General features: G+C 40.6%; 1 protein-coding gene across 1 annotated transcript in view; it reads left to right on the top strand.

Annotated features, from left to right (window-relative positions):
- Nucleotides 1–9,968: 9,968 nt before the first annotated feature.
- Nucleotides 9,969–22,046, top strand: part of LOC123508817 (probable ATP-dependent RNA helicase vasa-like) — a 22,646-nt gene continuing 10,568 nt past the window's right edge. Inside the window, exons 1-5 of the mRNA XM_045262738.1 lie at nucleotides 9,969–10,028; nucleotides 10,225–10,309; nucleotides 18,655–18,812; nucleotides 19,503–19,682; nucleotides 20,173–20,343. Coding sequence (XP_045118673.1) covers nucleotides 10,270–10,309; nucleotides 18,655–18,812; nucleotides 19,503–19,682; nucleotides 20,173–20,343 — 549 coding nt within the window. The 5' untranslated portion in view covers nucleotides 9,969–10,028; nucleotides 10,225–10,269. The remainder of the gene's footprint in view (nucleotides 10,029–10,224; nucleotides 10,310–18,654; nucleotides 18,813–19,502; nucleotides 19,683–20,172; nucleotides 20,344–22,046) is intronic.

The raw sequence follows: 22,046 nt of genomic DNA, 5'->3' as shown, positions 1-22,046 counted from the left end.
TTTGTTTTTCTATTCTTCTTTTTTCCTCTTCGTCTTTATTATTGTACTTTTCTTCTTCTTCGTCTTCGTCTTCGTCTTCTTTTTATGCCTTGTGCCTCGTGTGTGTGTGTGTGTGTGTGTGTGTGTGTGTGTGTGTGTGTGTGTGTGTGTGTGTGTGTGTGTGTGTGTGTTTGCCTTATTCTTCTTTCTTCTTCCTCGTCTTTTTCATTGTATTTTTCTTTTCTTCTTCTTCTTCTTCTTCTTCGTCTTTTTATTATTCTTTTCTTTATATTCTTTTCTGCTTATGTTATGTTGTCATCAATATTTACTCTTCTATTTATTGGTTAATTTGTCTGTTTATCTTTTTTTCTGCTTCTTCATCTGGTTTTCTTTTGCTTAATATTTTTTTTTCAACCATATTGTTTTCTTGGTTTATGTTTCCTTTCCCTATATAGTGTTATCTTTATGTTTGATATTTTCTTACTTTCTTTTGCATCTTGTTAAATTTTTTTTTTTCAGCATTTATCCTTGAAGATTGACTTTTTTCAACATTTGCTGATCTTTTTTTCCCGTTTTCGTCATCGTTTCACTTCTTTTCCTACTATTACAATGATTTTTTTTTCAGACTTCTTAAAATGTTTCCAGCTACTTATTTTCTTATCATTGTCCTGGCACGTTTATCCAATTCCTTTGCTTATAATGCAATCGTGTGTTCATATTTTACTTTTCATTTGTCCTTTTGTATTTTCAATGTTTACCACTAATATTTTCCCGTGTTTGTGTTAATTCCCACCATATTTTTACTTGTTCTATATTTTCTTTATTTTTCAACCCTTCCTTGTGTTAATTTTCGCCAGACTTTCACTTGCTCAGCTTTGCTTTCACTCACTCTAGTGTTTTTCATTTATTACTCATTCATTGTACCATTCTGGGACAGTTCAATTACTTTCAAAACTCTTATAGTGAAATAACTAGTTTTAAGGACGTTTATAAGGTTCAAGATTTCTACATTTTTTACAGAATTAACAATACTGGTAGAATTGGCCAATCATCTCTATGGGCTTTGAAAATGGCCGCGGTGAGAGTAAAGCATTTCTGAACAAGGCTAATGATGAAATGACGAGTTCTTAAGGACGTTTTTAAGTGTTCATGTGAGAAAGATGCAAAATTTCTACATTTCTAACAAACAATCTCCGTGTCCTTTGAAAATGGTCGTGGTGAGACAGCAAGGCATAATAATATAACAAGTTTTTAAGGAAGCTTTCAAGGTTCAAGTGACAGGTAAACAAGATTTCTAAATTTTAAACAGGACACACTATCTTGAGAACGCGGCTAAACATCTCTGTGGCCTTTGAAAATAGACATGGTGAGAGAATAAAGGGTTTCTAAATTAGGGTTTTTTTTAGTGGTGAGACAGGGGGGAGGGGATAAGTGGTGACAGTTCTGTGGACCTGAGGTCGTGCTGGTGACAGAGTAAGGCAGACGTGAATTGGGAGCACAGTGACGTAAGAGCGAGCATCTCTCAACCCTCCCTCAATGACGTTGAGATGTAGGCCGCTTAGAGATGTTATTTCCTCTCTCTCTCTCTCTCTCTCTCTCTCTCTCTCTCTCTCTCTCTCTCTCTCTACATCGGCTGTTTTGCTCTTTTTTTTTCATTCTTCAAGCTTTCTTTATAATAGTATTTCTAGCGTAACTCTCTCTCTCTCTCTCTCTCTCTCTCTCTCTCTCTCTCTCTCTCTCTCTCTCTCTCTCTCTCTCTCTCTCTCTCCCCGCATCTTTTTTCTTTCCTCCTTCAAGCTTTCTTTATAAATGTTTCTAGCGTACGCATCTTCTCTCTCTCTCTCCTCCTCTCTCTCTCTTCTTTATAAATGTTTCTAGCGTACATAATTCTCTCTCTCTCTCTCTCTCTCTCTCTCTCTCTCTCTCTCTCTCTCTCTCTCCGGCAGTAATCAGTCCCCCGTTACCTGTTACGGCGAGTCAAGGCAACACTGACAGTAACGGCGATTCTGCTTCTGTTGCTTCCTGTTGGTACTTCGGTCGAGGCTATCATGGCGGTGGCACTGTCCTCTGCGGTGAGCACTGTTGGTGGCGTCACTGTGAAGGTGGTGGTGGTGGTGATGGTGGTGGTAATGGTGGTGGTGGTGGTGGTTGTCTTGTTAGTAGTGTTGTTTCTGGTGATAGTAGTTGATATTATAGTAACAATGATGGTGGTGGTGGTGGTGAGTGGTGATGATCTTTGCTTTAATGGTGATGCGGAAGAAATGGTGATGATTCATAATGGTTGTGGTGATGATGATGGTGATGTCATCTGTTATGATAATGAAAGTGGATGGTGGTGATACTGAATGAGTGGTGATGATCTTAACTAACTGCTATTATGGTGATGCGGAAGAAATGGTGATGATTCATAATGGTTGTGGTGATGATGGTGATGATGATGTCATTTGATATGGTAATGAAAATGGGTGGTGGTGATACTGGTGATGCTGATGGAGAGATGACACATAATAGTGGTGGTGACTGGTGTTGATAATGTGGTGGTGACTGATAATGATCGTGACGGACTGGTATTGCTGTTGATAGTAGTGGTTGTGTTAAAGAAGTGGTGGTGTTGGTAGTGGTGATGATGGTGGTGGTGTTGGTAGTGGTGGTGATGGTGGTGGTGTTGGTAGTGGTGGTGATGGTGGTGGTGTTGGTAGTGGTGGTGATGGTGGTGGTGTTGGTAGTGGTGGTGATGGTGGTGGTGTTGACAGTAGTGTTGATGGTGGTGGTGCCGCAGTGACGCTCAGGGTTAGACTAGATCTTTCCTTCCACTTATGCCAACCAGCGGATACGGGTGGGACTGAGAGAGAGAGAGAGAGAGAGAGAGAGAGAGAGAGAGGAATATTAGCAACACTCCCTCGACTTTTTTTCCTTATATGGCGCAAACAAACATATCTAATAATCTTTGTGCTTTGTTTGCTTACAGAACGAACCACAGAAGATAGAGAGAGAGAGAGAGAGAGAGAGAGAGAGAGAGAGAGAGAGAGAGAGTAGTGAGGAATAACTCAATCACTTTTATCAAATTTTAGTCTTTGTTGTTGTCATTTTTTTCTATTTTTCAGTATTTTTAATCTTTTAGTTATATGACTCATTACTGGTGTTGTGTATTTGTGATTATATATATATATATATATATATATATATATATATATATATATATATATATATATATATATATATATATATATTTATTTATTTATTTATTTATTTATTTATTTATTTATTTATTTTACAGTTTTTACAAAATACAAAAATGCATAATGTGTAAATAAAAAGAAATTAAAGAAAATGTGCAATTTCTCGGTAACTGAGGGCTTCCATCGCCGTGTGGTAACAGGTGGGACTCCCTCAGTAGTGAAAGGGACTGCACAAATGAGTTCAGCATTATTCCTCTCTAGGGTTGGGTGTTGTTTAGGTTTTATCCAAAACCGGTGCCAAACCGGTACATTTGAAACGTTGCCGGTACTTATATGGTGCCCGAACAGGAGCTTAAAGAATGGAAAACATGCAAACTCTGTCCAAAAACGCTGCCTTTTTATTTTCAAGGCATTTTGTGAAGTGCAATTTGAACAGAATATTAATGCCCGTATCACACGGTCACGTATACCCGCGACAGCGTGTCGCCCGTCTGGAATATCGACGACCGCGTCGCAGAAAACGCCGATTTTCAGAGGACAGCGGGTCATCGGGAATGATCCAAGACCGTTGTCCATTTCCCGCAACTGGAAGACCGTCGTGGAAAGACTATAATGAACATACTCCACAAAAATACTGAATTATTTTTCATAATGCTTTATTTGGCATATATCATCAATATAATGGTGTAATTTTCATGATTTGCATACCCATCACTTATACGATATTTAATAATTACCTACAGATAGTATCGGATTTTGTTTTGGTTTGTTTACCACCACAAGTGCTGGACTAGCCACCTTCGCGTCCAAATCCTTGCCTTCCTTTTTCGTTTGTTCTGCTCTTGCAGTGCAATTGCATAAAGTCCAACAGCTAAGATAGCGTGGTCAACTGGGTCCGGGTTTGTTGTTGTGGTGGTGAAGGTCTCGGATGGAAGATCAACGCCGTGTGCTATGTTTCCTGCGATCTGATCGTCGAACATACTGGTCGCACGACACGCTGTCGCGGGTATACGTGACCGTGTGATACGGGCATAATTCAAATCCCTAAATAATAGGCTATAAATACAAATGAGACTAAGAAATAGATTATTAACTAGTATAAAATTATATTCACAGTAATCTGATGGGAGTAAATTTACTCATCACTATTTATAGCCCTGCTCTGACCACCCTACTGCCCCCACCTCCCTGTGTTCGCTCCTGCTCCTCTGTTGTTTGACACGCAGACACTCGCTGCTAACACACAGCGTGCAGGAAGACACAGAGAGGAGCAGTCATCGCTAATGACGTTCAATAAAAGTTTCACAGGTGAGGCTTTAAACAGACTATTCTTTACTTAATACATATATCTGTATATGAGGAAGACCTTGAGGCGGCTGATCACAGGAGATCACTGCTGACCACTACTGCACTATTGCTGTATTGGGGCAAATAGCTCACCTACCTAAAGTAAATGTAGTGCTTGAAGTTGGCTAAGTGTAAGACAGAGTCGCGAGGGTGATGTGTCAGTGACAGCTAGTGCCTGCCAGTCAAAGAAGTATAGGTGTCCTGCGCGCAACTATGTTGTTGGCGGAAGAGCAGATAAATGTAGACCCGTGAACAGTAGAGGGCATCTCTCCGATCTAATATTTATTTTGATTTTATTCTGTCCTGACATCTTTCAGCTAGACAGGGCAGTCTATGCGCAACAAGCACTTTATAATTCGTTAGTAAAAAAAAAATAATAATAAATAAATAAAAGAATAAAAAAAAACGTGAGGTCGTCTTTGACGACTGCAAAAAGGACGGCAAAAAGCGCAGGGACCGAAGCACCCTTTGGGTCTATGTGTGCACGTGCCTGAGTGGTAGTAGTAGTAGTAGTAGTAGTGGTGGTAGTGGTAGCGGTAGTAGCGGTAGTGGTACCGGTAGTAGCAGTAGTATAGTAGTAGTAGTAGTAGTAGTAGTAGTAGTAGTAGTAGTAGTAGTAGTAATAGTAGTAGTAGTAGGTTCATAGGGTAAATACTCGAAGGAAACTCATAAGCTGCTACTAACCTAACTTAACCTGACCTGACCTTTGACAGATCTCTCTAATAATACTTCGTGACCAAAACTTCTACAGTGAATATTCCGCTTTCACCTTACCTCACTTCCTTACCTTCAGCAGGTGTCTCGGGAATAACAATAACAAAACCAACAAGAGAACAACAACAACAATAAAGTAACAATAACAATTATAACAACAAGAAGGGAACAACAACAACAACAACAACAACAAGGAGAAGAGAGAGAGAGAGAGAGAGAGAGAGAGAGAGAGAGAGAGAGAGAGAGATTCTTTACCTGAGGCTTAACACTTTCGTGCTGTCAAATTAGTTTTTTTTTTTTTTTTTCGTTTTCTTTTTTCTGTCTTTCCCATCATGTAGGTTTTGTACTGTTCAGGGTGACAAGGAGGGAGAGAAAGAGATAAGGAGCGGGAAAATTGAAACATAAATAACAACTCTCTTTAACGAATGAAAATAGCAATAATACTTGTAGTTCTTCATAAAGACTAAAAATATAAAAACTACGAAGGAGAAAGAGAGAGAGAGAGAGAGAGAGAGAGAGAGAGAGAGAGAGAGAGAGAGAGAGAGAGAGAGAGAGAGAATAAAGATAAAAAATAATAGCTCTAATAAATGAATGAAGATAGATTTTTTTATATTTTGACGTAGAATACAAAAAGTAGAAGAGTAGGGAGAGACGAAGAGAAAAGAAAATAACAATAATATTCGTGGGCTTTCTATATAGACACGGAGTATGCAAACTGGTAACAAATCTTTATTGAAACAAAGTGAGAAATGAATGAAGAAAATAAGACTATTACAAATCACTGAAAGTTTTGATGCATTGAAGGGAGTTGAGATCAGGCATGAGGAATGAGGAAAGAGGAAACAGGGGAGAAGGAAATAGGGAAGGAGCGGAAATATCTTCTTTACCAGGATGATGATGATGATGATGGGGAGGAGGAGGAGGAGGAAGACGACGAGTATTGTAGGAGGAAAAGGACGAAGAGAAGGAGAAAGATATGGAAGTAGGAGAAGGAGGTGAATAAAGAAAACAAGAAGAAATAGGAGGAGGAGGAAGAAGAGGAGGAGGAGGAGGAGGAAAAAGAGATAAGGAGAGAAAACAAGTAAGAGATTGAGAAGGAGGAAAAGAGAAATGTGATGGAAAAATAAGAAAAAATATGGTGAAAAACGACGGTAATGACGATGATGATGATGATGAACAACAACAACAACAACAACAACAACAACCAAGGATATCAAAAAGGCTGTATGTGTATCAAATTCAAACGCTTTAAAAGTCCCGCGCTTGACTTTGTTTTCCGCGTCAATCTGCAATCCGCTTCGCCCGTCCCTGCAGCCTTCTCCCTGCCCAAGCCACAGCGGGGGAGACTGTCGTGGGAGTCATGGGAGGCTTCAGTAATACGGATGATTCTTGGAAGTATTTATTTCTTTTATGTAAGAGGGGAAAACTGTCCAAGGGCAACAAAAACGAATGAACAAAAAGGCTCACTGAGATTTCAGTCACCGATACACAGTAATTCATTGTATGTTAAGGTATTTTTACATGAACCACAAAACTATTATATATCTGCTAAGTGACTGATATCCTGAGGCGAGGACAAGGATAATCCACTCCTTGCGTGAGGGCGTGGAGTTTGTCAGTCAATCGGTCAGTCCAGCAGGCGGCTGGAAGCCTGGAACGGGGAGGTCAGGGTCAGCTGAGCAGTGTCTTGAGAGAACCCTACCCGTATTTGATAAAAGTAATCCTTCGTGTCTCTTGTACAGTCCTGTGTTTGATCTGCTGTTTCCGTTATTCATTCGTTTATTTATTTATTTCTGTATTTATTAATTTATTTATGAGGTACAGTACCTTGTTGATTTTTCTTTCGTTCTCTCTCTCTCTCTCTCTCTCTCTCTCTCTCTCTCTCTCATTTGTGTGCGTATTCACGGTCATCTGCTGGTCACCCAGCCAGCCTTTTCCTTAAGGCGGTGTCACGCTTTTTCCGTCGAATAATGCGATTTCCGTCAATCTTTAAACGTTCCGGATTAACTTATCGCATGAATTTGTCAGACGATAGGGACCGTTTCCGTCTGCAAATTTTCCGCCTTTGTTTACATACCAACTTACCAAGACTACAAGACTTGCCGCGTCTCCACAACCTGCTTCTACGTGCATTGGTTTTACCACTAACCATGAACGCATCCATGCACGCTTTTTGGCTTGTTTAGTTCGTCTAAGTTTCGTAATACACAGTATTACGTTCAGAGCAGCGTATCTTTGCCGCAGCGTGGCCTCCATGTTTGTTTACATTGTCGGTCTGTGTTGGAAGGCCGGGAAGTGAGTTCAAGTGACGACGGAAAGTGACGACGAAACACCGTTTGTGTGTGACAAGGCCGTAGCCAAAATATTGTCGATTTTCTGAAAAACGACGGAAAAAGTAGACGAAAAAAGTGCTAGTGTGACACCGCCTTTACGGAAAGAGCTCAGAACTCATAGACCGATCTTCGGGTAGGACTGGGACCACATCACACACTATACACACCGGGAAAGCGAGGCCACAACCCCTCGAGTTACATCCCGTACCTAGGTACTTGTTGTTAGGTGAACAGAGGCTACACATTAAGAGGCTCGCCCATTTGCCTGAGCGGTGTGTGTGTGTGTGTGTGTGTGCCTAAAAGGAAGGAAATAAGATACCAGTGTTATCTTTGACCACACGAGACCAATTAATCTGTGTAAAGCCCTTTCTCCCCCATCTCTCTCTCTCTCTCTCTCTCTCTCTCTCTCTCTCTCTGAGACGTGTTCCTGGGATTGATTTTAGTGCTGCTGCCTCAAGACGTTGCTTTATTGTTATTTGTTATGAAGTTGTCAGTACGAAGTTAGATGTATAACCAAAGGGAAAAGATATACATAAGGAAGTAAATAGAAAAGAGAAAAGGCATTTGAAAGACCACCACTACCACCACCACCATCAACAACAGTAACAATAATAGGTAACAACAAAAGAAGATAAATGAAGAAGAAAAAAAGAAAGTGACAACAACAACAACAACAACAACAAGAGGAGGAGGAGGACGTGAAGGATGAGGAAGACGAAAAGGGAAAGAGAGAAAAAAGACATAATACAAAAAGAAATTAAAAATAAAGAAATTACTATAGAAGAGAGAGAGAGAGAGAGAGAGAGAGAGAGAGAGAGAGAGAGAGAGAGAGAGAGAGAGATTATCAACTAGAAGGAAATGTGACAGGAGATAAGAGGTGTCCCAAGTGGTCAGCTAGATCAGGTCACACCAGTCAACCCTGCCAAGATGACCCCGGTTGACCCGCTCAGTGAGAAGGTGACCTGGATGAAGTGAACAGTGAGCAGCAGCACCACACGCCTTATCAGACACAAAGGTAAGAGACAGAGAGAAAAGTAGCAGATAGCGAGAGACAAAGGAGACTAACGTTGCAGGAATAATAAGGAAAAAGAAAGGCGAAATAGTAAGACAGAAAATAAAACAATATTGTATGTGAAGTAGCAGAGTTTGTCAGGAGAGAGAAGATAGAAGAGTAGCAGGAAGATGGAAGGTGAAACAGCAGAAGATAGAAAATAGGGCAGTGTTGGGCCTGAGAGAGAGAGAGAGAGAGAGAGAGAGATTATGGAAAGATTTGTCAGTTTATATTTTTTTCTCTAATCTTCTACTTTTATATGTCTTTGTAATGCTTTGGCGTCATATATTGATAATGGAGGAAATAACAACAGTAAATCTAGGATAAAAATAGCTGACATTTAAAGGCAGTGGTAGCGAGAATAGGTGTCGCTCACTCACTAATATTTCCGTGACGTTTTCTTTCACTGTACAATTAGTTTTTTTTGGTATGGTGCTTGTTAGTTACTTAGTCAGTTAGTTAGTTCCCGTAGTACGCAGATTATTGCGAGCTTGAATATTTTGCGTATGTTTTTCATTAGCAACGCGAAATATCTCAAACTTGTTTATGTATAAGTCTCGTTAGAATGGTTAGATGGTTCATCTCTGCGCCACGACCACAAGAACAGAGAAGAGTCACCAGTCCGTTTTGTTCAGTTCACCTTGATCAGGGAAAATGTGCATAAAACTATTATCATATTTTGTAAGATATTCATGTGCTAGGTGATGGGATTAGTAATTTCTATGGAGAATAAGATGCGGGAGGTATTTTGCTGCAATAGAAGTGACGTCTCACTGTAATGTGATAAGAAATAATTTTGCCATTTTGTCTCTTATCTTCCTTTTCTCATATTCTTGTGTTCATAATTTGACAAGGCAGTAATATGGCAAAATAAGCTTCAGAAATAGGATGAAACTACGTATAAGTAATATACTGATATTTGTTGCTTTACCCACTCGCTTTATGAATTAGTGCATAATATTGCAAAATGATCATTATAACTGAAATGTAAGTATTAATTAAGATGTAACAACATTGCGTCACGCATCAATCATATCAGCGGGCATCATCGGTAATCTCGACAAGATACAGATACTGCGTTCATATCACATTCGTTTGTATGAGTGACTGTTACATAGTCTTTGATTACTGCCTATCATTAATATTATTATTTTTCATCAATAATTTGATATTATAATGAAATATAAATTGTAAGATAAAACATTTACATTACTAAGATAACATTCATAACTACAACGCAAACTCCATTAAACATATTATTTTTATTAATTACTAAGGGTTAGAATTTGCATTGATTAAAATATAAACATATAATTATATATAAAGAATAGGATATAATGACAAACAAATATATATTATCGAGATAGCAACATATCGTCGCAGTCCTTCCTCCTCGCTGCGTCTATCGAGCTTCTGTGCGAGAATGTGAGTCCTCACTTATCCTTTTCTATCCTTGTCCTTGTGTATCATCCAGCCTAATAACTATGCTAGCGTGACTCATTAGCTGATGAGAATCGCGATAAAGTTATACCAGGATAGAATAAATTAGGAGGAATCATAATATAGTGATGTGTAGGTGGTGTCTCATGCTCGCCTCGCCATTGAGTGACTCGTGTTTCAGATCGCCTGCTGTGTTGATTCTCACTTGGAGGATACTAACCCGGCCATGGACGATGATTGGGAGACTGACGGAGATCTGGCACCAGGTGAGGCAAGGCAATATCTAATATGTAATAAGCCTAGGGCAGGAAATTGTATTCGTGTTTGTTATAACTACTCTTTATTTCTTAGACGCGAGCTTTGTGTTCATTTTTTCTAGAGGTGATTTTATCCACTTTTCTTTGATTTATGAATGTTTGTGGCTTTATACAGACTCTTCTTTATATGATAGTGTTTTATTGTATCGACTACTGTTAGATTTATAGAAGCGTGTTTGCTGTTAATCATTTGTGGGTGTCTTCCTCAAGATTTACACTGTTTCCTTGATGGTTGTGGTTCACCTTTCATATGTACGTATACGTGTTTTTAATGTACAGACTGGTCTTGAAAATTGAAAACCTTACAATTAATACTCCTTATGATCATTAGTTCATTTAGGGCTTGTCCACAAAGTTTGTCACTTAAGTATGCTTCATATTGGCTAACTAACCTAATTTAGTTATTTGTAATCTGGATATTGTTTGTCAGCATCTTAACTAACCAAACCTGATCAAACCTAAGCTTATCAGACCAAACCAAATTGGTAATTTTTTTTTTTTTTTTACTCTACATTCTCTCCTGAATGAACTTATTTTTTTGGTAGTTTTTGTCTTTTGAATGATTCTGCACTTCGTTTCTGTTGCAAATTAGTATATTTTTTTATTCCTCCTCATAAAACATGGTCTATCCCCTCAGAAAGTAATGTGCTGTATTGCAATAAATAAGTAAAAATGTTACAAAACAGGCTATTTTTAGTTTCATCTTAAGCAACATGGCTTTTCTCACCTCTTTTCATATTGAGCTTATTGTGAGTAATTTGGGTACATTTATAGTCTTACACAAACATTTAATTTCACGACCTGTTTTGAATGAATTTGCACTTTGTTTCCATCACACATCAGTAGGTTCTGTATTTTCCCCTCCTCCCACATACTTCAAAATATATGGTTTAGCCCCTCAAGAAGTACTATGTTGCAATGAAAAATAAAATGCTTCATACGTTTGAAACATCAAAATGTACCAGAAGAAAATAGTTCCGTTATCACAAAGTACCACTAAAGTAACAGTAAATAGGTATGGGATGTAACTCGAGGGATTGTGGCCTCGCTTTCCCGGTGTTATGTGGTCTCAGTCCTACCCGAAGATTGGTCTATGAGCTCTGAGCTCATTCCGTAATGGGGAAGACTGGCTGGGTGACCAGCAGGCGACCGAGGTGAAACACACACACACACACACACACACACACACACACACACACACACACACACACACACACACACACACATTAAGGAACACTTATAATGGCATTACTCAGTGCCGGGAAGTCTATTTCATGTGATATTACCGATTTCCCCCAAAAAACTGGTAAATCTTAAAAAAATTATCATTGACATTATAAACAATTTGTGACAGGTATGTATGGGTTCCAATTACTCAGAATGAAAAGCTATAAGATGAGAAGAGTAACAGAAGCCATGTTGATGTTGGTGTAACACTATAATAATACAGTAAATTGAACTGTACATACCTGTTGCAAATTGTTTATAACACTGATAACAATTTTCAAAGATTTACCATTTTGGGAGGGGGAGTGAGCTTAATATGTTGCGACACTCACACATGTGATGGACTTGATAGGCACTGAGGAACACTGTTAGGTGTGTTTGTGTACTGTCACATTATTTGCACGTGTGAAATCAATCATGGCGATTAGTTTTATATGAGCTTGAGGCCACTAACTAATGAAAATAATACATAATAAATTTAGGCAATCAGAACAATTTGTGGAGAGAAGTGACTCAATTTGAATCAGTATGTTAGATGTTTCAATGGGCTGGGTGTCACCTTGATTATATCCAGTGTACAGCTAGATTTTACAAAGAAAATGAGATACTGATTTCATGTTAATTTCTTAGTGTTACTAGTCGTTAAGCTTGTTTGCTTTGGTTAGATCAGTTGAATTGGAATAGATACGAGGTAATTTGCTGTGAGGAAGATGTTTCAGCTGTATGAGTTGCTTCAATTAGGTTACATGAGCTGGGTTTCGTTAAGTTAGCTTTAACATAACCTAACTTGATCTTGTTGAGGTGAAATGCACTGCTAAGAAGTCTTCCTCAGAATAGATGAACTTTATGAAAAATTAAACTGACCTAACCAAAGTCTCAGGTCAACCTTCCTAGTGGTCAGACGTGTCTGATAGTGGTGACTAGTCTCCGTTAGTGGTGTGTGATCTGCTGGCTTCTTTACGTAGTGATGGTTTTCCCTGCTTTCCATACGGTTTTGGCTGGTTGTGTTAGCTCTCCTATTCTCGAGGCCTTTGTTATGAAGGTCTCAGAGGTGGAGGCTGAGTTCCATCGAAGGATCTCGGAGGTGCGAGATGAGTTTCGAGGCCGAATCTCTGACCTGCAGGCCGAGTTCTGCCGAGTGAACTCCGCTACTGAGGAAGTGGCGGTTCCTGCAGTCTCATTACCAAGTAATGAGATGAAGGGCCAGGAAGAGTGGCGAGTTGTGTCCTCAGGTGCAAAGAGGAGAGAGGTCCTCAGGGCGACACAGCGAGTGGAAACGGAAAATTCCTTTGCTGTGGAGGAGGAGAAAGAGGAGGCGGGAAGCGACGAGGCCAGGAGGGTAGAGGGGTCCCTACCCGCAGGTAAGGGACTGCTTATCGGTGACAGTCAGGTGAGGCATTTGGATGCTGTGTTTTGTGATAAGGACAGGAGGAGGAGGAGGGAGGAGAGTGTGCCTCCCCGGGGCCGGAATTGAGAGGGTGAGTGATCAGCTGGACACGTGTTTGGCGGATGGGACCAAACCCATTGTTTTCCTCAGCGGGGAAATGACATTTGCAAGGTAAGGAGTGAGGAGCTGTTTAGGAGATTTAAGGAGGCTTTGGCTAAAATTAGAAATAAGGATGCAATCCCTGTGGTATGCGGTGTGTTGCCAAGGAGGGACTGGGAGGTGAATGGCTGTCCAGGGCTATTGCATTAAATTGCAGACTTGCAGATCACTGCAGGAGCAATGGATGGGCGTTCATCGATAACTGGGACCTCTTTTACGGCAAGGACACCTTGTATGCCAGGGATGGAGTGCATTTATCACGCCAAGGTGTTCGAGTTTTGGCTGGAACACTTGAAGGCGAGTTAAATGCACTCCAGCGCTTTTTTCGGTGGACAGGAAAGGGAAGGGGTATCGGTGACCCATAGGCAGGAAGGAATAGTCAAATCTAGAAAAGTAACCAGCTTAGTAAATGCAAAGAATAGTTTAAAAGTGTATTACACAAACTGTAGGAATGTTTTGAGTAAGATAGATTTGCTGAGGTGCAGCTTGTGTTGAAAATTTTTGATATAATTGCTTTAACAGAAACCTGGTTAGATATGTCAGGGAAGGTGTTTGATCAGGAGGTGAAAATTGATGGTTGTACACTTTTTCATGACGGAAAACAGAAGAGGGGGAGGAGTGGCCTTGTACGTCAAGGACACACTCAGGAGTCGGGACTTCGCATTGTCTCCGCTTTACCATGGTAATTCCAGACCACCACCAGGGAATTGTAAAATGGTATAATGCGAAGGCGGGATACGGTTTCATTACGGACCAACGAATGGGGAGAGACGTCTTTGTACACGCCACAGGACTCTCGAGGCCTCTTAACCCCTTCCTTACCGCAAGACTGTTTTGTGGTACGTGCGTACCACGCGCAAAAGCGACCTTGTGGTACCGCAAGATGCTGCCGTGGTACGTGCGTACCACACCAATACATTTCCGTGTATAACCGTGGCCTGAGTGTGGATTTTGCCTTTTCATACTCCACGTGGTTCACTATAAACAAACAAACACTGGAGGCGTTATTTTTAGCCACCCCAGCGTAACAAAACCATCCCCCCCACTAGCCAATCAATATCGGAGTTAATTTTTCATGCATAAACTATAAAGCCAATCACTATTCTTTGACATATATTATTCCCACAGTCCCCCCAAGAACATCAGTTCTCTAGTATCGGCCGTGGTGAAACTGTTCGTGTAGCAGCGATGAGGATTATCATAATTATGAGACAGATAGTGAGGATATACTGAAAGACTCTCCAGATGAATATGATTCAGACTATGATCCTGAAAAAGAAATAGGAGAGAGTGATAGTGACAGCGGTGTTGAAACCCTCTCGGCAAGTGAGGGGGAGCAGCCTAGTTATGACTGCCTCAGGGCCACCCTCACCAGGTGCAGAGTGTGTGGTGCTGAATTTATGATTAGTGCACAATTTATGATTATGTTTACGTTTTCTTTTATTAATAAAATGACAAAAATATGTTTAGAAAAAAGTACATAACACTGAGTTAGAAAGAAATATAATGTGTAGATCTGGCCGTGAGGCACATGGGCAGGGGACTGCGGTGTAGGAGGGGAACGCTTTGTTTATATCGGGGAGTGGCTGCGGTAAGGAAGGGGTTAAGGAGACTGCCAACGGAAAGGGACAAAGTCCTTCTGAAACTTTGTGAAGGCGCAAAAGGACCGGAGGCAAGAGATGTGGCTTGGGACGGACCACCTTATCGTCAACCAACAAAAAAGAAGATGAAGACAAAGATACCACACAGAACTGATGAGAAGGACGTGCAGGCAAAAATATGGGCTTGCATATACACAGCCAAGGCCATTGCAGGAGTGGACAACCGCTGACTACAAGACCTACTTCCGCTATTCGTGCAGCACAACAGCTTTCCTGCTATTTACATTCCCAGGACTGCCATTGACGTCCCCCACCGCTCCATGCAGAGGCCAACACGTCGAGCCCCTCCAGCTGACCACCGTAGGGAGGCGCTCGATGTGGACGAGCACTGCCAAAACCAACCAACAGTTGAGGTGGAGGGAGTTGAACCAAAGGTGGAAGATGAAGAGATAGATGTCGAACACGTTGAAGAGGACAATAACATGGAATATGGTGACGAAGATGAAGAACAAGAACGTGTGCACCTCACAACAAAGACAGGAACAGCCGACACAAACAAGTAAGGTATATATTGAAATGGCATGAAGCTTTTAGAAAACAACAAAAGAAGAGTACCTGAATTCAGAAAGGCTAATTTTGATGGATTAAGGGATTATTTACAAATCGCTTGGCAGGGACAAGGCAGATCTAGTCAGGTAGACGGAAGGGAGGACTAGGGAAGAACAGGGAGGTGTGAAGTCAGGATGGGGCGGAGAGAGAGTGAGGCGGAGGGGGAAGCTGGGAGGTATCCCGCTCAGCTGAGGATTAGTGAGAGCTATACTGAGTTCCTACGTAAGATACGTGACAGTCAGATAGCCAACATTCCATATAAAACAATAGAATCACGAAGCAACGATCCTAAGTGGATGAAAGACACATTAAAGCAGTGCATAGGGCAAAAAAGGAATATATTTAAGAGGCTAAAGGCAGGAGATGAAGCTTTAAGGCCACTATACTGAATTAGTAAGATCAGTTAAAGAGGTTAACGAGGAAAGCTAAAAGTGAATATGAGTTGAGGGTAGCCAGCCAAGCAAAGACGGACCCTAAGGGATTTTTTCAATTATATAAGATGAAAAGCAGGGAAGAAATAGGTCCCATGAGGACAACAAATGGTGAAATGGCTAGTTCTGCGGAAGAGATTAGTAGAATTATGAACGAGTATTTTTTAACTGTCTTCACCCAAGAGAACACACAGGAAATCCCAGATAGCGATGAGGTATTTAGGGCAGAGGATAGTGAAAAGTTGACTGATATCCTTATAACTAAGGCAATGAATGGTAGAGCAGGAGATAGATAAACTAAAGAAATTCAAGTCACTGGGACCTGATGAAGTATATCCAAGGGTTCTAAAGGAATGCAAGGACGTTGTAAATGAGCCTTTAGCGGCACTTTTTAGGACGTCACTGGAGTCAGGTGAGGTACTGATAATGTGGAGAGAAGCTAATGTGGTTTAAGAAGGAGGATAAAACCCTAACGTCTAATTACAGGCCTGTCAGCTTAACTTCAGTTGTGGGTAAACTAATGGAATCAATAATAGCGAAAAACATTAGGGAACACCTAGACAAACACGGCTTGATAAATCACACACAACATGGATTTACAAAGGGGAAGTTGTGTCTTACCAACTTGTTGAGCTTTTATAGCAAGGTTTATGAGGCAGCAGATAAAGGTGATAGCTATGACATTCTATACTTAGATTTCAGTAAAGCCTTTGACAAAGTACCTCACCAGAGGCTCTCTAAAAAGGTTAAAGCACACGGTATAGAGGGTAGAATATTAGGCTGGATTTAAGCGTGGTTAGACGGCAGGCAACAAAGGGTAGTAATTGATGTTTCGAATTCCGAGTGGGAAGAAGTAGTTAGTGGGGTGCCACAGGGCTCAGTTTTAGGGCCATTATTATTTCTAATATATATCAACGACTTGGATAGTGAGTGGAATTAATAGTGATATCAGTAAATTTGCGGACGACACAGATAGGTAGATTAATTAGGTCCGATTCAGATGCCAAGGATTTGCAGGCTGACTTGGATAGGATGAAAGAATGGACAAATAGATGGCTAATGCAGTTCAATATTAACAAGTGCAGGGTGCTGAGCGTGGGTAGAGATAATCCAAACAATAGGTACACAATAGATAATGTGGCACTAGGAAGTTCCAAGTATGAGAAAGATCTAGGAGTCATAGTTAACTCTGAATAAATGAAATGTCCAGAACAAAATCTCTTGAAGTGAGTAATCGCAGCAGAGCCAAACCACCACCTGGACAGGAGTAAAAGTTTGAATAATCAGCCAGCCAGCAAAGCCAACACCAAGAGCAATTGATTGAGTGACAGGCCACATGACGGCTGTGCTGGGCACACACTGGGGTGTGGTGTAGTAGGACAGAAACATTGCTGCTGCTGCCACTTAAAAAAAAAAAAAAAAAAAAAAAAATACTGTACTCATTAAGAAGTAGAGACCCAAACGTAAATGAAATAAAAACTAGTAAAAAACATAGGGTGTGATAAATCTTGGCGGGAAGTGAGCCAGGGTGCTGCTAAGCAACTAGTACTTTTAAGCACCTGTAAGCATACTTGAAGAGTATATGTATGTACAGGGCCGGCCCAAGCCTCCATGGGGCCCTAAGCGAAATTGTATTTGGGGGCTCCCTAAGTAAATAAACTGGTAGACAATGTTCTTACTGTAAATGTGTCATGTTTAATTATTTTTGGTTTTAAAAAAAAGTGCAACGGCAATGTGGAACAATAAATTGTAATGCAAGATGCAAGATCAATATAAACAAATAACACTTCCAAATTTCAAGTTTATTAGCTCACAAAAATTATAAATTCAATTGTACAAAGACATAAAGAATAAAATAAAATAATGAATAAATACCACACAAATATTTAATGATATAAATGAACAGAGCTACTGTACTGTACCTAAAACAAAGTAACACAAATGGTTTATTTCACCCACTCTTAGTGTCCTTAGTGGTCACGTGGATTAAGGCGCCACATTCTGCCACGATGGTGGTAGATTGCGGGGCATCGATTCGAATTCCATAACATTACTTATAATATATTTTTACGACTCCATATTGTCTCCATATCTTTGATCATATAGAAATAACTATTTATACATGGGCAAAAAATAACAGGCTACAATATATTTTTTATTGCTCTTGGGGCTCCTTGTGGCCTTGAGGCCCTAAGCCACCGCTTACTTAGCTTATGCGTCGGGCCGGCCCTATGTATGTGGGAAGCTCTGTTAAGCTTTTGCCCATTATTGGCGCAGGCAATTTTATTTATAGTACCCATATTAGGGCCCATATCACCAGCCAAGTGCATCTTTGGTGTAACCACCTAGAACCTGGGTATCTCTCTCACACACACACACACACACACACACACACACACACACACACACACACACACACACACACACACACACACACACACACACACACACACACACACACACACGGCCCGGTAGCTCAGTGGTTAGAGCGCTGGCTTCACAAGCCAGATGACCGGGGTTCGATTCCCCGGCCGGGTGGAGATATTTGGGTGTGTCTCCTTTCACGTGTAGCCCCTGTTTACCTAGCAGTGAGTAGGTACGGGATGTAAATCGAGGAGTTGTGACCTTGTCCCGGTGTGTGGTGTGTGCCTGGTCTCAGACCTATCTCAAGATCGGAAATAATGAGCTCTGAGCTCATTCCGTAGGGTAACGTCTGGCTGTCTCGTCAGAGACTGCAGCAGATCAAACAGTGAATTACACACACACATGAATGGATCTACAATGAAATAAAAGAACCAAATTCATCCACACCTAACCTAATCCAGCTCTTGGATGAAAAATAATAATGTATCAGTAATACCCACCAATGCTTTGTTTCAGTTGCACGTGCGAGTGACTCACAGATCCCTGAGTTCCTGAAGGATTCCGCCACGTCATTCTTTGAAAATGCGGGTATGGGCAAAGGAGGGGGAGGATTCGACTCCAGCGATGATCCCTTCGCTGCCTTTGGTGACAGCTCTAAGGGGCATTCCTCGGGGGTATGTGTCCTTCATTCCCTTGCTTGTTGTTACTATGGTTTGTCCAGTGACTTAAATAGTGACTTCTATGCACTTCAGTCTAGTAAGGGACAGTAAGGAATTGAAGGAAAGTGACAGTCAAGAATAGTAGTTGCTAGTGGTGTGGGTATATGTTTTATTTATACTGAGTGTCTTTTTAATTGGAGTGTAGATGTTGCTAGATTTAATGTAAGTTTTTATTTTTATCTTAAGGATCTTCATGAGTTCCTACCTGATATGTCTTATAATCTCTTTTGTGACTCCCAGCCTGCTTCTGTATTTCCATTTTTCTATGACCTGAATTAAGAGAGACTTGACATTTATCCCAATCTTTTGTGTGACTCACAGACCTACTCGGGGACTGGCATCTAAGTGGGCCTTCTTGTTTAATTGTTTTTGTTGCCCATGGCTTCTTACTTAAAATCATCTTTGTTTCTCTGATGTATTACTATTCCTTTGTTTGCTTTGATATCTTACATTCAGAATGTTGTCATTCTTTTCCATTTCAAAGTACGGAAATACTTCATTGTTTCCCGAACTCTTTTGTGGCCAGAATATGTTTATGTTAAAGTAACTTGCTTTATTTTTCCCTTAATCTTTGATGTCTGTCCATTTCCAATCGAAGTAACTTTTTTTTTTTTTTTTTTTTTTTTTTTTTTTTATTCCCTTCAGTTTGGTGGAGGAGGAGCTGTAATGTCCTTTGATGACTTGCCCTCGTCTTCCTTTGGTGACGATGAAGGCTTTGGGGGAGACAGCCGTGGACGAGGGCGGGGCCGTGGCCGTGGCCGGGGTAGGGGGCGTGGAGGCGGAGATGGTGGTGGAGGGGGTCGAGGAGGAGGCAGCTGCTACAATGTAAGTGTGAAGAGACCGCTTGTGATTCGTTAATACCAATGCTGTTTCTCTTTGATTACTGTGCAAGCATTACATTTCTCTACACTTATTGTTTGATACATATGCAAAGATGACGTTTCATTACTCTACTTGTCACCTTCGATGTGTCATGTGAGGTCCGCCATTTTTCACTTGTTGATACTTGCGTAAATTTTTCTTTACACTTTTTTATGTAAACACCAAAGAGTGCCTTTCTTTACACTTCTTCTTTGCTATATGATGTAAAGACCACACTTCATTTACTCTACTTATCTTAGATACGTAATAGACAGACTTACCTTCTTCCTGTTGTATGACGTAAAGACTGCATTTCATTACTCTGTTGATCTTCTTTTGATGTGTAACAGTCTAAGACTCATCTACTGTCTTGTCTTTGATACACTGCTCAACTGGTGAAATATAAGACTGTTGTGTGTGTATAATGGCTGTTATTTATCCCTTGTGCCCACAGTGTGGCGAGGAGGGCCACATGTCACGAAGCTGCCCCAAGAAGGAGGGTGGCTCTGGAATGGACTTTGGTAGTGGTGGTGGCAGTGGCTTTGGTGGTTTTGGTGGCAGTGGTGACAGTGGTTTTGGTGGCGGTGGCGGTGGTGGTGGTGGACGAGGTGGAGGATGCTTTAATGTAAGTATTGCTTACTAATGATGGACTTTGTTTTATTGTGTGTTTATAATATCAGAAGAAATCTGCATCTGCTGGTTTACAAACATCTGGCTGAACTGACTTGGCTAACAAATAATTGGTCAAACTAACTAGACATTTGGCTGAAAAGCTAAAAGGCTAAAAAGCAAAAACAATATTGTACAAACAAAAATTTTAAGGTTATTGATTATAAGGAAATTTATTTTAAAACAATATAGCATGTACTCAGAATCAGTTATCTGATGCATATTATACTTCAAAGTGATTGAGGTTAATGATTGGGGCTTCTTTGATTTTCTTAATCCTTCTGATTCTATCTACTCAATTGTCAACCCCCCTATGTGATGCTACTTTCTTGTTTTCAAACCAGACAGAGTTGGGTATGTGACTCATTTTCTGTGCCATCCTTCTAAAGAGCTTGTTGTCTATGGTATGTTGTTGTAGTTCTCTTGTGTTTCACGTACTGAATTTAAAAGTTGGTTTTTGTTGTCTTCCTCACTGTATAACACCAATCCATGTTGCTTTATAAAGTAGCCAAGATATTCAGAGAGAAGTTCATAAGTTTCATCATAAAGAGGTGAGACATTCATTAAAGCTCAACATCACCAACTGACATGAATGTCAAAGCATAAGCAGACTTGACAGTCTGTATTAGTTAGGAACTAGCTAATATTGGAAGAGATTATTGAGACAAATCAGTACAGTCTGGTGACAATAGACGTGACCACGGAAAAACAACAAACGCAACTTCCCTTGTATTGTAACTCCTCCAACCACTACAAAATGTCTACGACGTAAAAAAAAAATACTGTGTCAACTCATCCGAGCTGTCACTCGAATTTTGAAGGATATTTAAATTAATGGTCAGTTTTGATCACTCCTTTATTGGAGATAAAGATGCAGTGTCACCCTTCCACCCAACTAATCCGCACGACCTTGTGCAACTGACAAACATCATCAAGCACAAATATTTGATATGTCAAAGAGATACACAAAGTGAGATGAGATAACAAGTGTGATTCAGTGCTACAAATTAGGGCTACACATCCATGAAACAAGGTGGAAACTGGTGTGAGTGCATGTACAGTGCAGCGCCTTGTTGCAAAATTCAAGGCAAATGATGAGCGTGAGCTTCTGTGCCACAATTTTGGTGGAGGAAGACGTCCAAAGATTTCTGAAAAAACTTTGACTGTTATAAGACATGAGTTAGAGAAAAAAACAAATAGTACAGCAAGACAAATTAAAGAAAATAATGCTAGTGTTCTTCAAGGAGTGAGTGTGCGAACCATTCAGAGAGCCGTCTGAAAAAAACTGAAATACAAGAATGAAAAAGCACGAAACAAACCATTGGTGACAGAGGCACAGCGAAGGAAGAGGCTTGAATTTGCACGGAAGTAGGTGCCATGGACTGTTGATGACTGGATTAAAATTTTGTGGACTGATGAATCTGTTTTGTGTGAGTGACACAAAAGGCTTGAGGGTGTGGTGCTGCCCGGGTTTGACCCTTGGGACCCCAAATATACTGTGAAGACTCAAGCATCCTCCTCCTGTTATGGTGTGGGGTGCATTTTCATACGGAGGTGTGTCTGACCTGCATCTTTTTTCCAAGGGTGAATCAGTCACTAAGGATGTATATTTACGCCTTTTAAAGGATAAGTTGGCTACTTGCTTTGCCGTCACTGGCT

This window comes from Portunus trituberculatus, chromosome 25 (genome assembly GCF_017591435.1).
Source record: "Portunus trituberculatus isolate SZX2019 chromosome 25, ASM1759143v1, whole genome shotgun sequence".
Lineage (NCBI taxonomy): Eukaryota > Metazoa > Arthropoda > Malacostraca > Decapoda > Portunidae > Portunus > Portunus trituberculatus.
This window is presented reverse-complemented; position numbering and strand designations above follow the sequence as displayed.